We start from the raw sequence: 16,306 nt of genomic DNA, 5'->3' as shown, positions 1-16,306 counted from the left end.
GCTCATTTTCAGGAATAATCTTAAATTCTTACATCTAGACAGTAAGAGGGAAATCCAGACCTTACAGGAACCAAAGGCAAATTGCAGATAGGTTCATATTTTGAGACTGGGAGTTCAGCCTCAGGCTTGAGAAATCGCAGCTTCCTGCTTTCTCTCCTTTGCCTTGCAGAATCCCTCCCATTGGAGAGGATGCATGTGCTGTTGCTGATTCTTTTGTATACTTTCTGTCTTCTTTGCTATACACCTGGGGTTCATCCTATTGATGCTCTTTACACTCCAGATTGCTATTTTGGGCCTTATGTTGTGATTCCAAAGCAGACTTTTGGAAGAAGAATACAAATAGCTGTTCTGAGTATTTTATGCTCTAAAAGTAATACAGTCAACAGATGGCAAGATGTAATGGATCAAACTGAAGTGCTGTCTTTGTTGCTTCATCTTGAAAGGGGTCTGCTGTAGAAAACTGCGGTGATGAAATCTAGCTGCATTTGCAATCCCATGAAGATTCAGGTCAACAGGGTTGAGAGCCAGAATTAATGGAGTGTGATGTTTGCTGTAACAGCTACAGTAAATGTGAGAGTTTCTCAACTAAAACTCAAAGGGAGTGTTACAAAAGCACATGATGCCTAGTGCCTGATGTACAAAAGCCCGAGGGCCTTGACTATCAGAGGGAAAGAGATCTCAGCATCTGGTATCCATGTGAAAGTGAAAATCCAGCATGTGCTGAAGGTCACAGTGACCTGAGATGCTGTGCTGACATGGTTGTGAAGCAGGATAGGCTACTTCTTACTTTGCAAACAAATTTTGCCTGACTGGAAAAAATAAGAATGAAAAGAAATGTGGGTTGTTCCTCTCAGGCCTTGCAAATGCTTTTGCTTCAGCTGGGCTGGATGTGTGCCACTGTGATAACACTCTCTGTCCCCTTCACCTCTACTCTACACCTCTTTCTGGGAGAGGAGAGTGAACCTCCCTCTGCATGTGATGGGAGGATGGGAGATCACTGTGACACTTGGGTTGTAGCCTTTATTGTATGCTGTTGTGAATTGGTTTTGTAGTAAATGCCATGATGAACTCCTTTCTTTTTTCAATCTCTTTTGAACACTGTGTCCTCAAGAGCAGTGTTTGAACTTAATAAGTACTCCTTATATACTGGCAGGTACTTTAATCTCAGGGCAGAAAACCAGACAGACTGTGCAGGAAGGCAGACCAGTACCTTGCTCTGTATTAGTGGTTGTATTCCTAACACTCACTAAAATCCTGCTGGATTCAGTGGGATCTCTGGGCATGTGTCTGAGGCAGAACTTGCATTACTAAATGTTGGCGTCTTTACCGTTTCTTGATGTATGAAAATTAAAATGCTATGGTTTAGTAGGTCTAGGCTACAGCTGTCTCCTTGATTTCAGAGTCTGTGGTTTCCCCAGTGCTTAAACTTTTGTCTGTTCGTTTTTCTTCTCAAATTTTTCAAAGTGTGGTCAACTTTGAGAATTGTTACACCTCTGAGTCTGGGAAACTGAAGTCACTGGGTGTTGGATTCCAGACTTTGGATATGAGAAAAGAAACTGCTAGGTTTACACAGAAAACCTTGAGTCATAGAAGCTGGAGAAAAACCTCTGTTTAAGGGACAGACCAGATGTCACTTGTTTGGAATGCTCTGCCAAGGGAGACTGCTCTGATGTTATCAGACCTCTGCATAAACCCATTGTGTTCTCCCCTTTTGCATGTGTATACTCTGTAACCTGTTGCATATGTATATCCAATACCAGTGTGTGTCGTGTCCCCCCCCCCTCCCCCCGTAAAATCCCCCAAGTTAAAGTGGGTTTTTCCCATAAGGTAATTCCTAAGACCCAAAAGTTGTAATTTAGGATTTCCCCTTTACCTTATCTCTGGAAACTGAATATGCAAGAATGGATATGCAAGCCCCCTGTTGAATATGTAAACCGTGAACCCTTTAAATATGAAGTTGTGAACTCAAATTTCAGTTCCTGCCTCCAAATTGGGATCGTGATAGCTTTATTGACTCGCTACGAATGTCGCCACATCGTGGGAGCAAGGACCCTTCTAATATTTAGGAGTTTGCCGGCTAACAGATTGGCTGGAACAAGACAAGCAGCTCCTCTTGTTGCGGTAGCACGGAAAAGGTGCGCAGGAGATTTTGACCACAGGAGCGGGACTGCTGACGGAGCTGTCCGTGAACGGGTGTGTGAACCTTGCCCTGAGAAAGCATCCTGCTCCTCTGGTCTCCTTGGCTTCCAAATATCATCTTCAACAAAGGTCCAAGCAAAACGACCGAACCGTGCTGGGCTTCTAGGCAGTCAGCAGAACTGAGGAGCAGGAAGAGATTAACAGGAGTGAGACATGAACTTGCTTCAGTGGCAGCAGGTAGTGTGCAGCTGCTCCTAGTGAAGAAGGCAGCAGAGTCCCAACTGACGTGAATCCATCCTTACAAAATGTTTCCTGGCATGAGGAATGAATGCATGCTTTCCTATTTGATCTCTGGTTATGTTTAACTGGATAGCTGGATGTTTATCAGTGTCTCTGTAAGCTTTCTGCCGAATGGTGGGCAAGCATCTCTCTACTTTCCCAATGATCTTATGATCTGTAGACAGGAAAGGGTTCAAGTCCACCACTTGGATGTTTTGTCCCCTTTATTTCTTATGCTTCTCAATTACTGGCATATGCTGAATTTTTCAATTAATGAAAAATCTTAAAATTAACAAAAAAAAACAACTGAGAAAAGATCTTCATGCTGTGTGCAGAAGAATTTTTCAAACCCCCTCTAAATATTGATTCATCTCCCTTCATCTACAATTTGTTTGTTAGAAGCCTTCACTAATGTAAATCAAAGTGCTAATTCCGAGAGTCAGAAGCAGTTCAGAGAGGATGAATGGATCTACATAAGGCACCTTTTCATAGCTGGGAAAGCAAGCACTGTCTCTTTGCTGAACAAACAGAATTGTGTGTTTGGATTTGTCAGTGAATTTCTTCTAAACACTGCTGATAAAATTTAAAGGTTCTTGATTTGTTTTTGAGGGCATCTAAAATTTAATATGTTGCTTACTGTTTTAAATCCAAATAGAAGCAAATAATGTTGAACACAGTTTATTGCATATAGTGCAGCTGAATCTATCATTTGACTGAGAGCGAAGCAAGCTTTGAGTTTATTTTGTTTTTAAAGGTACTGCATCCATCAGGTAATTATATTTGGAAAAAAAAAGCAAAGGAAAAAGAAAAGAAAATGAATTTCCAAATCAAACATCCCTATATCCTCCATGTCACATCAAAGGAAAAAGGTAAGGTAATATGAAGTATAAGTTTCGTTTTATTGCATAGAAATATATATTGGTAAAATAACTTTGTAACCTATCTTAGCTACAGGAAAGAGAATTGAGGCTGTGATGATTTTGGACTCAGATTCTCATATCAGCCACTGAAAAGTCTATATTTTTAAAATGTAATTTCTTGTTACTGCTATCATGAGTTCCCTGTTTCCACTCTATTTGTTTCCAGTCACTCCGAGCTTTCTGAAATTCACTTTAGAGGTCGAAAAGAAATGCCTATCCAAAACTCCAAGACTCCCACGACACAAGACTTACAGTAAATACTAAATTTACTGTAAACTGTTATTACAGATATCATTGAGGTTTTCTGTTGCTTGTCATGTCCAGGATCAGAAACCAATTTGCCTTACAGATCTTTGTTATGTGGTTGGAGAGCAATTGCACACTCCAGATACGGCTTCTGGGAAATCTCTTGCCACTGCTAGAGTTGAGGGCCTGAGTGCAGATGGTCGCCTCAGCTGTGAGATGCTTCTGAACCCTGCATTTACTGATACTGATTAAATTTTTTTTTGGCTGCTCTGAGTGCAGGGAAGGCCTGAGAAACTTCATGTTTCAAGAATAGGGATCTGCTATGAAGGTTAAATAAAATTTGAATTAAAGCAAACTAAACTCCGCAGTTGGAGAGAAGGCTGATGCATTCATCTTCTAGACCTGTATTTGCATGTTTTCCCCAGTGAAGACTGTAAGGTAGCAAGGCAGAGCTGTAGCCTTTTACTAAGTTTTTTTACAGTTAATAACAGGTCAGACCATTACTTCCATTTGGTATCCAGATGGTAACACAGTTTATTATGGATGACACTAAGGAAATTACCATCTTCCTCTAGAAATTGCTTGTGTCAAGTTTATAAAAAATGTCATCTATTTCTGCAGTGTGAAAAATAAGGAGGAGTGATGGAAAATTACATTGAACCTTGAGCTGTGTGAGAATGGCTCAGGTGCCAGCCCAGCCATTGTGCTCACAGGCACAGTGGTCGTTACTTCTTCAGGTAGAGATCTGCCAGTCTGTCACTCTGCTGTACCTCCCAGCACAAATATCAGATTAATTTCACAAGTGGGTGAACTGATGAGGCACAGAAATGTTATGAGCACATAGTAAAGCTCATAAATTCCACACTCTAAGTAGGCTTGCTAGCGAGGAGGCCCGTGCCTTGTGTTGGGCTGCTACTCATTCCTACTCTGGGAATGAATGTGTGACTTGCTTGCTGCTTGTGAACTAGCTTTTATTCCAGTACACTCACAAGCTTCACTGAAAGTTGTTTTTGAGTTGCACAGAACTTGTAAGGAGCAGGTGTTGAAGTTTGTTTTAGGAGAGACACTGCCACTAACTTTTAGGGGCTTTGGATCGGGTCCTGGGTGAGGTCCTGAGCATGGCAGGTCTTCAAGTGCAAGACCAGATCAAGGGCACAAACATCTATTTTATTTTCTTCCTTTATGGTGCCAAACCCAGCTCTTAATCTCTAATTTTACTTTAATTGAAATATATGTGAGTGAAAAGTATCATATTTGCTGTCCTTTGCTGACTCGTGTCTTGAAGGTCTAAATCATAACTAAGTCCATATTTGCATGGCAAAACTCTCCCTCCTTTTTCTCCCTAGAGGTAAATTCCCAAATATTGCTTCCATTAAAGGTCCATGTGCAGGAAGAAAAAAACCAACTCCTCTGTTCTTCCCAATTCTCTTTGCATTTCTTTTCAGATTTTCAAATGATGCCTCCAAAAATGCACATATTTGGGTACTCTTTAGAGTGATACTCTTAGCAGACACTTATCAAATAGGCTCAGCTTCCCATAGGAGCTAGCCCTTTAACAGTTATCTTGTGTCTTTTGTCTTATTAATTCACTAACTGGGAAAGGAAAGATAAATGCAGCATCAGACCATGGATTATGCCCATAATGAAGGGTTAGGCATATATTTTCCATGGAAGCCTGCAGAGTCATCTGGGTCTCTGAGGAGGTTTCATGTTTTCTTCATAATGGATTCTGTCTTTGTTCAGTTTTCTGACTGTCCTCACATTTTTATTTGGAGAAAGGGCTCACATTATATGATCCCTTAAGCCATGTTGTGAAGAATTCCTGCCCCATGGGATGCCTCAAGCCTCAACGTTTGCGTCCTTTGGTGACGGAGGTTGCTGCCACAAAAGGCTCTCTAGGAGACAGGGACCTTGAGAAAAAATATCTGGCATCAACAACTATTTTGTGACCTTTCCATCATTGGAGTGCCTCGCTGTTGCTCTGCTTTATTGGTCTGAATATTTTCCAAAGGGGGAATGTGGAAGGTGGCAACAACAGCACAAGGATTATTCTTGGATGTTATAGCCTTGATTGGGACTGGTGCGAAGAAGGTGAAGAAGAGCAAATGAGAGGCAATTGCTGAAAGCATGAGTGCCATTTCAGGTGAAATTTCAAAGTGAACTTTAAGGGAAAATTCTCTGAAGTTTGGGGGGAAAATTTGATTTGAAAGGAAGATAGAAACGTCAAAAAAGAAATAGCTAGTAAGTTTAACTCTAAAAAAATAAATTACTTCAAATTAAGCAAGCTTTTTGCTGTGATCAGTGGCTTTACAATATAATTTGCAGCAAATATAATTTTCAAACACAAAACTAAAAGCTCCAATTTTCAATGTCTTGTTTTTAGACAAAAATATAGTTTCTACAGTGTACAGCTTGAGAAAGCTGACTTATGACATCAGTTAGCAAATGGCATATGTTTTTCAGGTGGTTATTCCCCAGTGTCTTCCTATCCCTTGTCTTCATGTCTGTAGAAGGCTCAGGGATTCCTTCCAGGCCTTTTTAAAATTAAACTGTTTTTCAGAATCATGGGCTAACAGATGGAGAAGAGATGTTGTCATCAGCTAGCCAAAGTAAACACAGTTGCAAAGAGTTTTCAGCAATAGCTATGCAGAATTGTGCAATTCAGTCATCTTTCGGTTAAACTTTGGGAGAATTGCATAAATCTAGGATGTACCTGAGAAGTGTTCCTATGCTCCTGTCGGGTGCTTCAGTTTGTCTTGGTAATTTTGGACAGAGCTTCATCTACACGAAGAATGTGAAGTCTTGGAGCAAATAAGAGATTCTATTTGCACGTGCAGGTGCCAGCAGAAGAGCTGGTGTGCCCTTGCTCTGCTGGCTCACTGGTGGGAGCAGTGGGGTGTCAGTGCCTCTAAATCTGCCTTTGTGCCGAGGTGAGTGATGGTCTGCATGTGACTGATGAAAGAAGGCAGCAGGACAGGCTTTAGGTGGTCTTGATCCCAGGACTAAGCAACTTCTGAGCTGGTTTCATAGGGTTTCATGGGCACAGTGAAAGGATTTGAGCCAATTTGCATTGACCCAACAATGCTGGGTGCTTCCTCACCGTCCCATGAGAGTCCTGCATAAACGGGTGTTGGTAAAACCTGATGTGTTGTCTTTAATTTTTCAAACAGCAAATTTCCGGAGCTGAATGGGGGAGCAAATATACATGGAACTGAGAGGTAAAAATTTCCCCAAATCAACTAAAAAATCCAGACACTTGCTCTGGGTTATGCTCTAACCTACCAGTTGATATGCTCTTGTTGCCTGCTCAGTAATTTGTCGGGAACAGGGAAGAGGAATTCAGACTTGGCAAGCTCGTGCTGCAGACAGATTTTGTCAGATGAAATCCCAGTAGACTTTAGTCCAACATCAACAGCTCCTGAGCTATCACATGGGAATGTGCAGGGAGATAAAACCAACATCCTAAAGGGTGGATCCTCTATTTTAAGGTGCAGAGAAGGGAATCTGGCTAATGTAACTTTTTTCCTTTCTTTGTGTAGTTGTTCAGAGAAATGATGGAAAATGCTGGTTCCAAACACAAATACAATTCTGTCTCTTCTCGAATTCTTCACTATATCTAAAGTTGCTTAACTTTTCTCTCTTGCCTTTTCCTACATGTGAAGAGAAGTTAATCCTATCTGCCTTTACCTCAGAGGGATTGTGAGGGCAGAGTTTGGAAAAGAATTTGCTGTCTATGCAAACAATCCACAAGTGACTGCAGGGGAAAAAAACCCACCCAGACCTACCGTTGGGAAACTCCAGCACCAGTCTACTGCTTTCTGGAAGTGGAGTGTTCTGTTACATAAACATCCTTGAAGCTTTGCAGAAGGGGTGACATTCACATGTGGGGCCTGACTAATTGGGCTTTGTGTGTGAAGAACGGGGATGGAGAGGATAAGGAAATGAAATCCCTAAGGTGCAAGCTGGGCCTCCTTCTTCCCATGGCCTGTACTGTTGCTTACGTGTTGAAAAGGGGTCTCAGAGCCTCTTGTACCACTGAGCTGGGAACTCTGTGGGCCCTGCGACCCAGACTGCATCCTAACTCTGCCTTCCCCAGCCATCTGGGAGGTGTCCTGCTCAGCCCAGCAGCCAGTTCCAGCAGCCTCCAGCAGTCACTCGGAAAGCATCACTGCCTAGAAATTGCTAATGTCCCTTCATACCAAAATCTACGTTGACTCAGTGGCCCTGGTCTATTTAGGCACAAACACCATGCAGAGAGAATGTAACAAACAGTGGGAGAAGGGGGCCATGAACTTCAGCAGCTCCAAGTCTCTTCCTGGAGGAGTCTGCACCATTCCACTGATTATATAGGGAATCCAGATCCCATATTTGCTGCTTTGATGGCCAAAGTTAGGTGGCACCAACACCCTTCCATCCAAAACTCACTCGAGACTCAGGGCTCAGTTTTCCTCAGTCCCACACCTTGTGGTAAAGTGGAGCCGCAACAAAAGATTAAAGTCACCACTTTGTTTTTCACAAACTTTTTAAAGCTTTGTCACTAATCCTGATGAAAGAAAATAACCTGTTTCCCATCTCTTCAGTGAAGACTATGTGTAGCAGGCATGTAAATAACTTGATAATATCTAGTACAAAATTCACATATATATTTTTCTATATGTTACGACAAACACAGAAAAATGGTTTGCAGGTTTTCCGTTCTGTGTAGCAGCTCTCTAGGTAACAGGTCAGATTTAGCAATTGGGATGTGAAAGGAATGGATTCACAAGCTGAAAGAGGCAGTGCTAAACTGGTTAGGAAAGAGTAAATTCTGAATTCCCAACTCTTTTTCTTTTCACAGCTGTTAAGAGTTCAGTGGGTTGAACTGCAATCCTTCAAGTTCATCTGTTGACTCCAACACAAAACTATTATAAACTGTGCCTCTAAAACACGTGATGAAACATTTCTTGAGAGCTATTTATTCCAACTGCAGCAGAGGAAAGTTTTCAGAACACCCGGCATTTGGTAGAGGAAAGGTCTCTTGAGTTTTGCAAAAGGAGGAATTATTTGCATACCAACGTAAGTTGCTTTTTGATTATTTTTTTTCCTGTATCATTGAACAAAATAATACCTCTAACTTTCCCCCACCATGGAAACATGATCAAGTAGCACAAAACTATATTTAAGTGCCTAGCAGGGTATTTCTATATAGTTTTCTTTCTTTAATTATGTGGATTGGGTGTTTTATAATTCAGCTTAGAACTCAAGATAATTTAGTATTATGTGTTTTCTTTAATGTTTTCTGTATCTTAATAAGAGTTCATGCACTTAAAATAGTAATGCAGAGGTATGATAGATTGTGAACTTCAATCAGGTATGGGGTTTGCAAACTTACAAGTAGCAAGGAAGAGTTGGGGGCAATCTTTTTTCAGTTGTTTCTTTTATATCTTTGCTCTGAAGTTTGATCTTACATATCCATGCACATTCTCCTCCAGGCTTTAGCTGTGGTAAAACACTTTCCATGCTGAAGATGGACCATGTAAATGTGACCCAAGCCATGCTTGATGCTGAATCCCGCAGCACAGAGAAGAACAACAGCAACGAGTATTTTTACATTCTGATTGTCATGTCTTTCTATGGGATCTTCCTGATAGGGATAATGCTTGGCTACATGAAATCCAAAAGAAAAGAGAAGTCATCCAATTTGCTTCTGCTCTACAAAGATGAGGAGAGAGAATGGGGGGAAGCTGTAAAGCCTCTACCAACCGTGGCGGGGCTGAAATCTGTCCAGATCCCCATGATGCTGAACATGCTGCAGGAGAGCATGGTGCCATCCCTGTCCTGTGCCATCTGCTCCATGGAAGGCAGCAGCGTGAGCTCCGAATCCTCCTCCCCAGATGTGCACTTCACCATCCAGGAGGAAGTGCTGGATACTGAACTAGGGGAAGTGTCAGAAACGCTCCTCAACGAGAGCAGCGAGGGGTCTGTGGAAAACATCCATAAGAACTCCTAGCACTTGCAGGGTTCCCTTGATCAGCTGCCAAAGCGTGAGTGGAGCTCCCACTAAGAACTTGTGGCTCTACTTTTCTGCTCTCCAATGAACTCTGAACAGGTATCTGTGCCCCTGGGCCAGAGGCGCTCCCGAGAGCTGGCAGGACAAGGAAGCAGTGGTACCCAACCCCAAAGTGTAACTTGCACATAACTGGGTTGCTTAATTTTAAATTTTTCCATTATTATTTCTTACTATGAGAGCTAAGAACAAGGAGAATGTACATGTTTTTTCTAACGAGGTAATTATTACTGGCATGTCTCTGCATATTTCAGATTTCTGTAAATATCTGGGAAAGGTTTAGGGAAGTTACCCTAATGCAAGTGCCTGGTTCTTAAAGGCTAAGGATAATGCTTGTTCACACAAAACTGTGATAGACTAGAAGTACTTTTACTGTGTTTTTCTTATGACAAACCACAGCCAACAGCAGATTTGCTCAATGAGGCCTCAAAAGCTGAAGACTTGTTGATGTTGTACTTGAAGGGAGATTGCATCATGTCTGGAGACTGACTTTAGGCACAGAAAGAGTGAAAGACAAAGGAGAAAAAAAAAAAAGGCACCAAATTTCTAGGCAGTTTGTGAAGCCCAATTTCAGATCCATGCCATTTATATCTGTCTTTGCTTAAGTTATACCTGTACTGGCTGGGTCAGGTTCAACACCTTCTGCTGCAATTCAGCCTGTGACTGAGTTACTAGTAGGAAAAGTGGTTTGGTTTTTTGCTTTTGTATTTTTTTTAAAGATATGTACATTTAGTCACTAAAGGCAAAGATCTGTAAGTTAAAGAAGATGCTAAAAGATCTTAGTTACAGGCTGTAAGATGTAGAAAGGCTTGAACAAATGCTGCTCTGTTATGCCCCCTTGAAAAATAGGTGGAATTCCAAATAGAATTTAACCTAGTAAGGGTGTATTCCTGGCCCCACTGAAGTCATCAGCTGAGTCAGGGACAGGCACAAGATTTTGTGCTTCTCCGTTGGAGGTAAATTCTCCATTTGAGGTCAGTAAAACTGTACTCATTTACATCATTAAAGAATCTAGACTTTCTGCTCTGTTTAAGCCAGTGTAGGTAAACATTGCATTACATCTTTTTTTTAATCAGCTTGCATGTGACACATGCATTTCTATAAAGCTATTAGCAACCAGGTTTTAAAACCACCACAAACTTCCCCCCGCCTCGTTTAATGGTACTGTGACATTTTTCAACTGCTCATGAAATTTGTTACTAAATTATTGCACTTTTAAAAGAAGTAAAAAAATAATAAAAATAAAAAATAATATTTCAACCATACCTTATATTTTATAATAACTTATTATAGTGTTTTGATTAGCTTTAAAGCATGAGGGCTGAAGAGCCTGAATCTAAAGCATTGCACAGCAAAATATTTGCAAAACGTCTCCACGTATTTCCTGCACTAAAACAGCTCTGTGATTTATCCACTGGCATTAGAGCTGGAGAGACAGCTTGGAAAATGGCAGAAATGAACTGAAGCTGGAATCTGCTGTGCTCCTGCTGTTGGGAAGGGCCAAGCCTGTGTTGGGCTCAGAGGGTTAATGTGATGTAGGATGCCGAGGGATCAGGGATCGCTGTCTCTCACTAACCACAGCAGAACAAAGGCTCTATTGTGCTCACAAAGGGCCTGATTCGGGCCAGACTGAAGGCAGTGGGAGTTTTTCCATCTACTTCAGTGAACTTTGGATCAGACCATATAAAGCTTTTTGGTAGATTTACTCTAAAAGGGGCTGTTTTAAGTTTGAAAGAAGCCAAATTAAGTTTGGCACTTTGCCTGGAATCACTTGAATCCTGAAACTTTCCAAATGAGACTGACATGCGCGAGTTGTCACATTTTCCATTGCTTTCTCCTTCGTCCTTTACTTTTGATATAAATGTATTTGTATCTGTAAAAAACTGATGTATATAATTCCTAACATTGAGTTGTATATAATTGTCTCATGTATTTAAAGTTTATTATTATGTTTCTACTGGCACTAATTTTATTTAAATAAAGAAACACTTTTCCTGGAAAAGTCTCCATGTTTGTTCACTACGTCAAATAGATTTCCAGTAACGAGACTGGGCACAGTTTGTACAGGATCCTTTTCTTAGCCTCTTTTTGAAATGATTCCTTGTGTTTTATAGTACTGCAGCATTGCCCACAGGGCTGAGCCAGGTGCTCCAGATCTGCCTTCAGTACCTGTTGGCTCATCGGGGCACCGGGCAGCACGCTCAGGTCCCCAGTGTGTGCAGGCAGAGCCACAGGGACACCCTCCTGCGAGGAGGCTGGAGGTGCTAGTGAGCTACTGGGGAGGGTGGCAAAGCTGACCAGCTGCTGTGGAAACCTGCATTGCTAATTCAGCCTCTGGAAAAGTGCATTTTGAGTTTTTTGGATTTAGATTTGCATTGTAGCAAATTGTGTGGGCTGGCGTTTAGCTTACGGGCAAGTATCTGACACAGGTCTCTGGTCCCACTGGATTTCCACTCTGTGGCCATGGTATGTAGCTGGCTTTGCCACAAGCTTTAACCCTGGGTCTCACTGCTGCTTTGTCATTTCCAGCATCACAAATAGGGGATGTTTTGGGATTCGGGCTCCCATTGCAGAGGGTGAATGTTTAGAGGCAACTTTGCACTTCCCTAAATCTGTCAGGCTATGTACAGGGTCGCCAGCACTAGCTAAGATCTGCTTGTGTGGTTTGTTTGAGCTTGTTTCAAAAATCAGATTGCTATAGAGTTATATCTGCTTGCTTTCCCACAAAACCTGCTCCGCTGTGCTCTGCTCTCTTCACTCTCTGTTAAATAATTCTGGGTCCTGATCACAAGCTCCTGTGGAGCTAAAGCTACCCATCAGCAAGGCTGTGTTTCCCTCCAGCAATGTAATCTCCTGGGACACCCTTGGTGTCCTGGAATAGCGGGTCAGTCAGTAATTGCATCTTCCACATTTACCCATGCCGCTGTCTCAGTGCTTCAGTGTTTCCATTGCCACAATAATGAATCAAGAGTCTTCTGACAGCACTGGTGATAAGAAGGAAAAACAGAACAAAATGTAAATTACAGCTCTGCTTTATGGATCAAAAAGCTTGCTTATTCCAGTAGTTTCTTGCATTAAATTGAACTGCTATGAGGGAAACACTGTGTGTTTTAGGGTCTGTTTACACTTGAAGTGAGGTAGTAAGCACGAAAATGTGGCCACCTTCTTGCAGACTGTGACAGAGCCATCCTTGGCCTGAGAGGTTTGAGAAAGCATGTGGATAGTTTCGTATATACTTGCATTTGTCTTTGTCCAAATTCGTATTTTGATGGCAGCAGGGGAAAAAAAAAGCAAAAATATGTTTTAGTCATTAATTGCATGTGAAATGAATGCAATGATGCCTTGAAGACAGCCCAGTGACTGAAGATTGTCAGGTATCCGTTACACCAAAATAAAAGAAGCATTGTTAATTTTCAAAAGCTACAGATACAAGGAAGAAAATTGCCCCCATTAATCTTGTTTCAAAATCTTTTTAATTGCTAAGGAATAAAAGGTAATAATATTTTTTTTCCAAATTGAATGACATTTCCAGTGTGCTTCAGTAACTGAGTTAAAGCAGATTCAGAGCTAATATATCTTGGCTTGAAGGCAATGATAATTGACCATAATTTGACTGAATGGAGATGATTTATTTTTTTACAAATGCATCCTTTCTTAGAAGAACACAGTAGTTAGGCTCCCATTTCTTGGCAGTGCTATACCTCACATGTTTGCTGGAATAGTTAATACATACCCCCTTTGATAGAAGAGGAAAAGAAGGTCACATGTGGCATGTGTACATGGTCTGGCTCCAGGACCTACTGTAAACAAAAGTGCCAGCTCTCAAACTGCATTGGGATCTGTGGTAGTAGCTGTCCTAAATCCTACCAGTGGATCATGAACAGATGCACCTATGAGGTTACTCATTCAACAGACTGAACCTGCTGAATAACTGAAGTGGAAATGCAGAACTTGTCTCTCCCTCGGGCACAGGAACTCCCAAGCTCTCCCAGCACTGCTGTGCTTTGCCAGGGAAAGAGTTAACCAGAGAAAGAAGGTTAATGAGAGAATCCACTTTCCTGGGACCAGAGCACAGGTCACAGATGGTGGTAAGTAAGGCCAGGAGCCTCATGTGTTACAACTCATCACAAAACTTCTTTCCCCAGATTGGCCCTCTCACAGTGGGTTCCCCTGGATCTGTCCCTTTCTCAGAAAAATGCCCACACTTACCCAAATAATCAAATCAGTTCTCAAAGAGCTGGAAAAGAAGGAAACACATAAACTCTAAGAGTCATTTCTGTTTCTAGGTCCTCAGTGCCTGCTGCTGGACAAGGGTAGGTGTACTGCTCAAGGACAGGGAGCACACAGGACCCCAGTGAAGACCGTGTTTTTGTCACAGCCATTTCAACCACGAGATTAAACCACCTGACTTTAATATTTGTCTAAAAATTTTTACGTTGGAAGGAGTCCCCACCATGTGATAGATGAACCTTCTCAGAGGTGCTCAAAGTGGGATGCCAAAACTGGACCATGCTCTCCTGTGGTTGTTGACCTACCATGGTCACATAATAATCTTTTTGGACCTTGTTGTTGTAGTGGGAAGATGATTTCTTCATGAGTTCACAGTGGCATTATAGATTGAAAATACCAGGCTTGTATCTAAGAGGCATAAAAGTTAATAAAATTGTTCAGGCTATTTTTTTCTATGCACTGATCATATTTCACTCCGTGTATTTGTTGATTTGGTTTTATATTCTTTCCATTTTCACATGCCTCTGCAGTTCCTACTACATACAGCCAAAAATAGATGCAGGATGAGCCACCTTCTTAGTGCATTGACACTTCTGTAACCAGCTCAACTAGGCAAGAAAATAAAAAATAATAGAAAATCAATGAGCACCAGAGTTTTTCAAAGCTTAATTTTGTTTTGCTTTATTTTGGGTAGGGTTCTAGTTTGTATTAGGCCAGGTTAGACTGAAGCTTTTGCCACCTAAAAAATTGACTAAAAGGATAATAAAGGCTATTGAATGGTGCATTACAGGCAGTGTTCCCAGCTCTCTCTCCTGGTAATCTGCTTCACTTGATTATCAGATGATGCCACATATATTACTGTCTGTGTGAATATGATGTGTTCCTGATAGACATGAAATGCCTGTGAATCTCAGATGAAAGATATGGTATAAATACAAAGCATCTGCCCACCTAAGAACAACAAACTTTTTTGCCCTCCTTGATACTATCAGGTGTGAGGGTAGCCACTGGTAACAAATGCCAATTGTTAGCACTTGGCTACCACGGGAATATTTCAGCTCATCCCCCCTCAGGTCAATGGAAGCCCTGTAACAGGACCTTTTTGCTTGGCTGAGAGCTGGTAAGCAGGGCAGTCATTCCGGGATATGGGAGACTAAATTCAGTTCTCCCTTCAGCTCCAGGTTCACTGTGGCACTGTGGAAAATTACTTGCTTTGGCTAAGATTCTAATTTAGAAAAGATCACATCTTCACCGTGTAAGGCTAACGTGAGAATAGCCACGCTGAGAATTTCAGAGCGCTGAGCTCTGAGGCAAAGTGAGAAAAGGCAGATGAGTTGTTTATACTTGGAGAAGGAACCACGATATTGAAGAACTTCCTCCGGTGTGAAGTCCAGCTGTTTAGATGGGACCAGCATGTGATGCCTCCAGCCCCTGCAGCTTATCTGGAGCAAGCCTGCTGTGGGGCTGGTCCCCAGCCTAGCCCTCCCTGGGACAGCTGTGTCTCATCCCAGCAATGAAAACATCAGCTGAATAGCGCAGGCGAGAGGATGTGAGACAGGCAAGTGATTTTGAATTCTACCCTAGACAGTCAACAAAAGACCAGTCCTTTCCTTCTCTTCAGGAGGAAATGTAAACTGTGCACCTCTAAGGATGTATACAGCCCTTCTCTTTCGTCAAAACACGATAAACTGATCAAGCAAGATTTCCTGTAAGAGACAAGAGAGGAAGAGACAAACTGCTGCTGCTACTATTTTTTATCAATAGGTATGGAGCAATACAGCAGCAGGCAGACTGCCCTTGAAAATTACACAGACAAGCCCCAGTGGTGCCTGTTTCAAAGCCTTAATGGAACACCCATTCCATCATTTTCCTGATGCTACAGAATGACCCATTTCTACTGCTGATCCTGTCAGCAACAGCAGGCCACTGAGTGTCAGTAATTGCTTTCCATCCTGCTAGCACTGTGCTGCGGCCACACTGGGAAACAGGGAACACTTTTGATTGTAGAAGCATGGAGCAGTGCTGAGACTGCTGAAAGCCCAATCACCACTGGGACAGTTCTCCAGATGTGATTTTGCATACACAGTATTGTATGAGAGCACTGGGGAAATTCTGGGGATGGGCACACATCGTGTGCGTGGGTGTTAATTTTCATCAGCTGCACAGGATTTTACACCAAAGGATGCTGTTGACTTTGGTCAGAAGGGTGAGTATTATCTAAGAAATGACAGTGAGGTCCATGGGTGATGTGATGGTAGCACCTACCCATATTTACCAAGGAACTGCTTGTTGTGCCTCCACCGAAGGAAACATCAGCAAGAACTCTATCACATTCCATTGCTCGAGGTATATTTGCTCAGTGTTACACATAATTAACTTCAGTCATATCTAATTAGCTGCTCCTTAACCAGGATGTGTATCTCAGATGGATGCTCACTGTAAGATT

At 41.9% G+C, this 16,306-nt stretch overlaps 1 protein-coding gene across 1 annotated transcript; it reads left to right on the top strand.

The window, feature by feature from the left end:
- Positions 1-8,552: 8,552 nt before the first annotated feature.
- Positions 8,553-11,619, top strand: KCNE4 (potassium voltage-gated channel subfamily E regulatory subunit 4). Its single transcript, XM_032697770.1, has 2 exons — positions 8,553-8,639; positions 9,056-11,619. Exon 2 carries the CDS (start codon positions 9,082-9,084, stop codon positions 9,571-9,573), a length of 492 nt encoding a protein of 163 aa, XP_032553661.1. The 5' UTR covers positions 8,553-8,639; positions 9,056-9,081; the 3' UTR covers positions 9,574-11,619.
- Positions 11,620-16,306: the final 4,687 nt, after the last annotated feature.

The sequence above is a fragment of the Chiroxiphia lanceolata genome, chromosome 10 (assembly GCF_009829145.1).
Source record: "Chiroxiphia lanceolata isolate bChiLan1 chromosome 10, bChiLan1.pri, whole genome shotgun sequence".
NCBI classification, from domain to species: Eukaryota; Metazoa; Chordata; class Aves; order Passeriformes; family Pipridae; genus Chiroxiphia; species Chiroxiphia lanceolata.
This window is presented reverse-complemented; position numbering and strand designations above follow the sequence as displayed.

Coding starts and splice junctions, on each gene's coding strand:
- KCNE4 (XM_032697770.1), top strand. CDS start 9,082: ATGCTGAAGATGGACCATGTAAATGTGACCCAAGCCATGCTTGATGCT.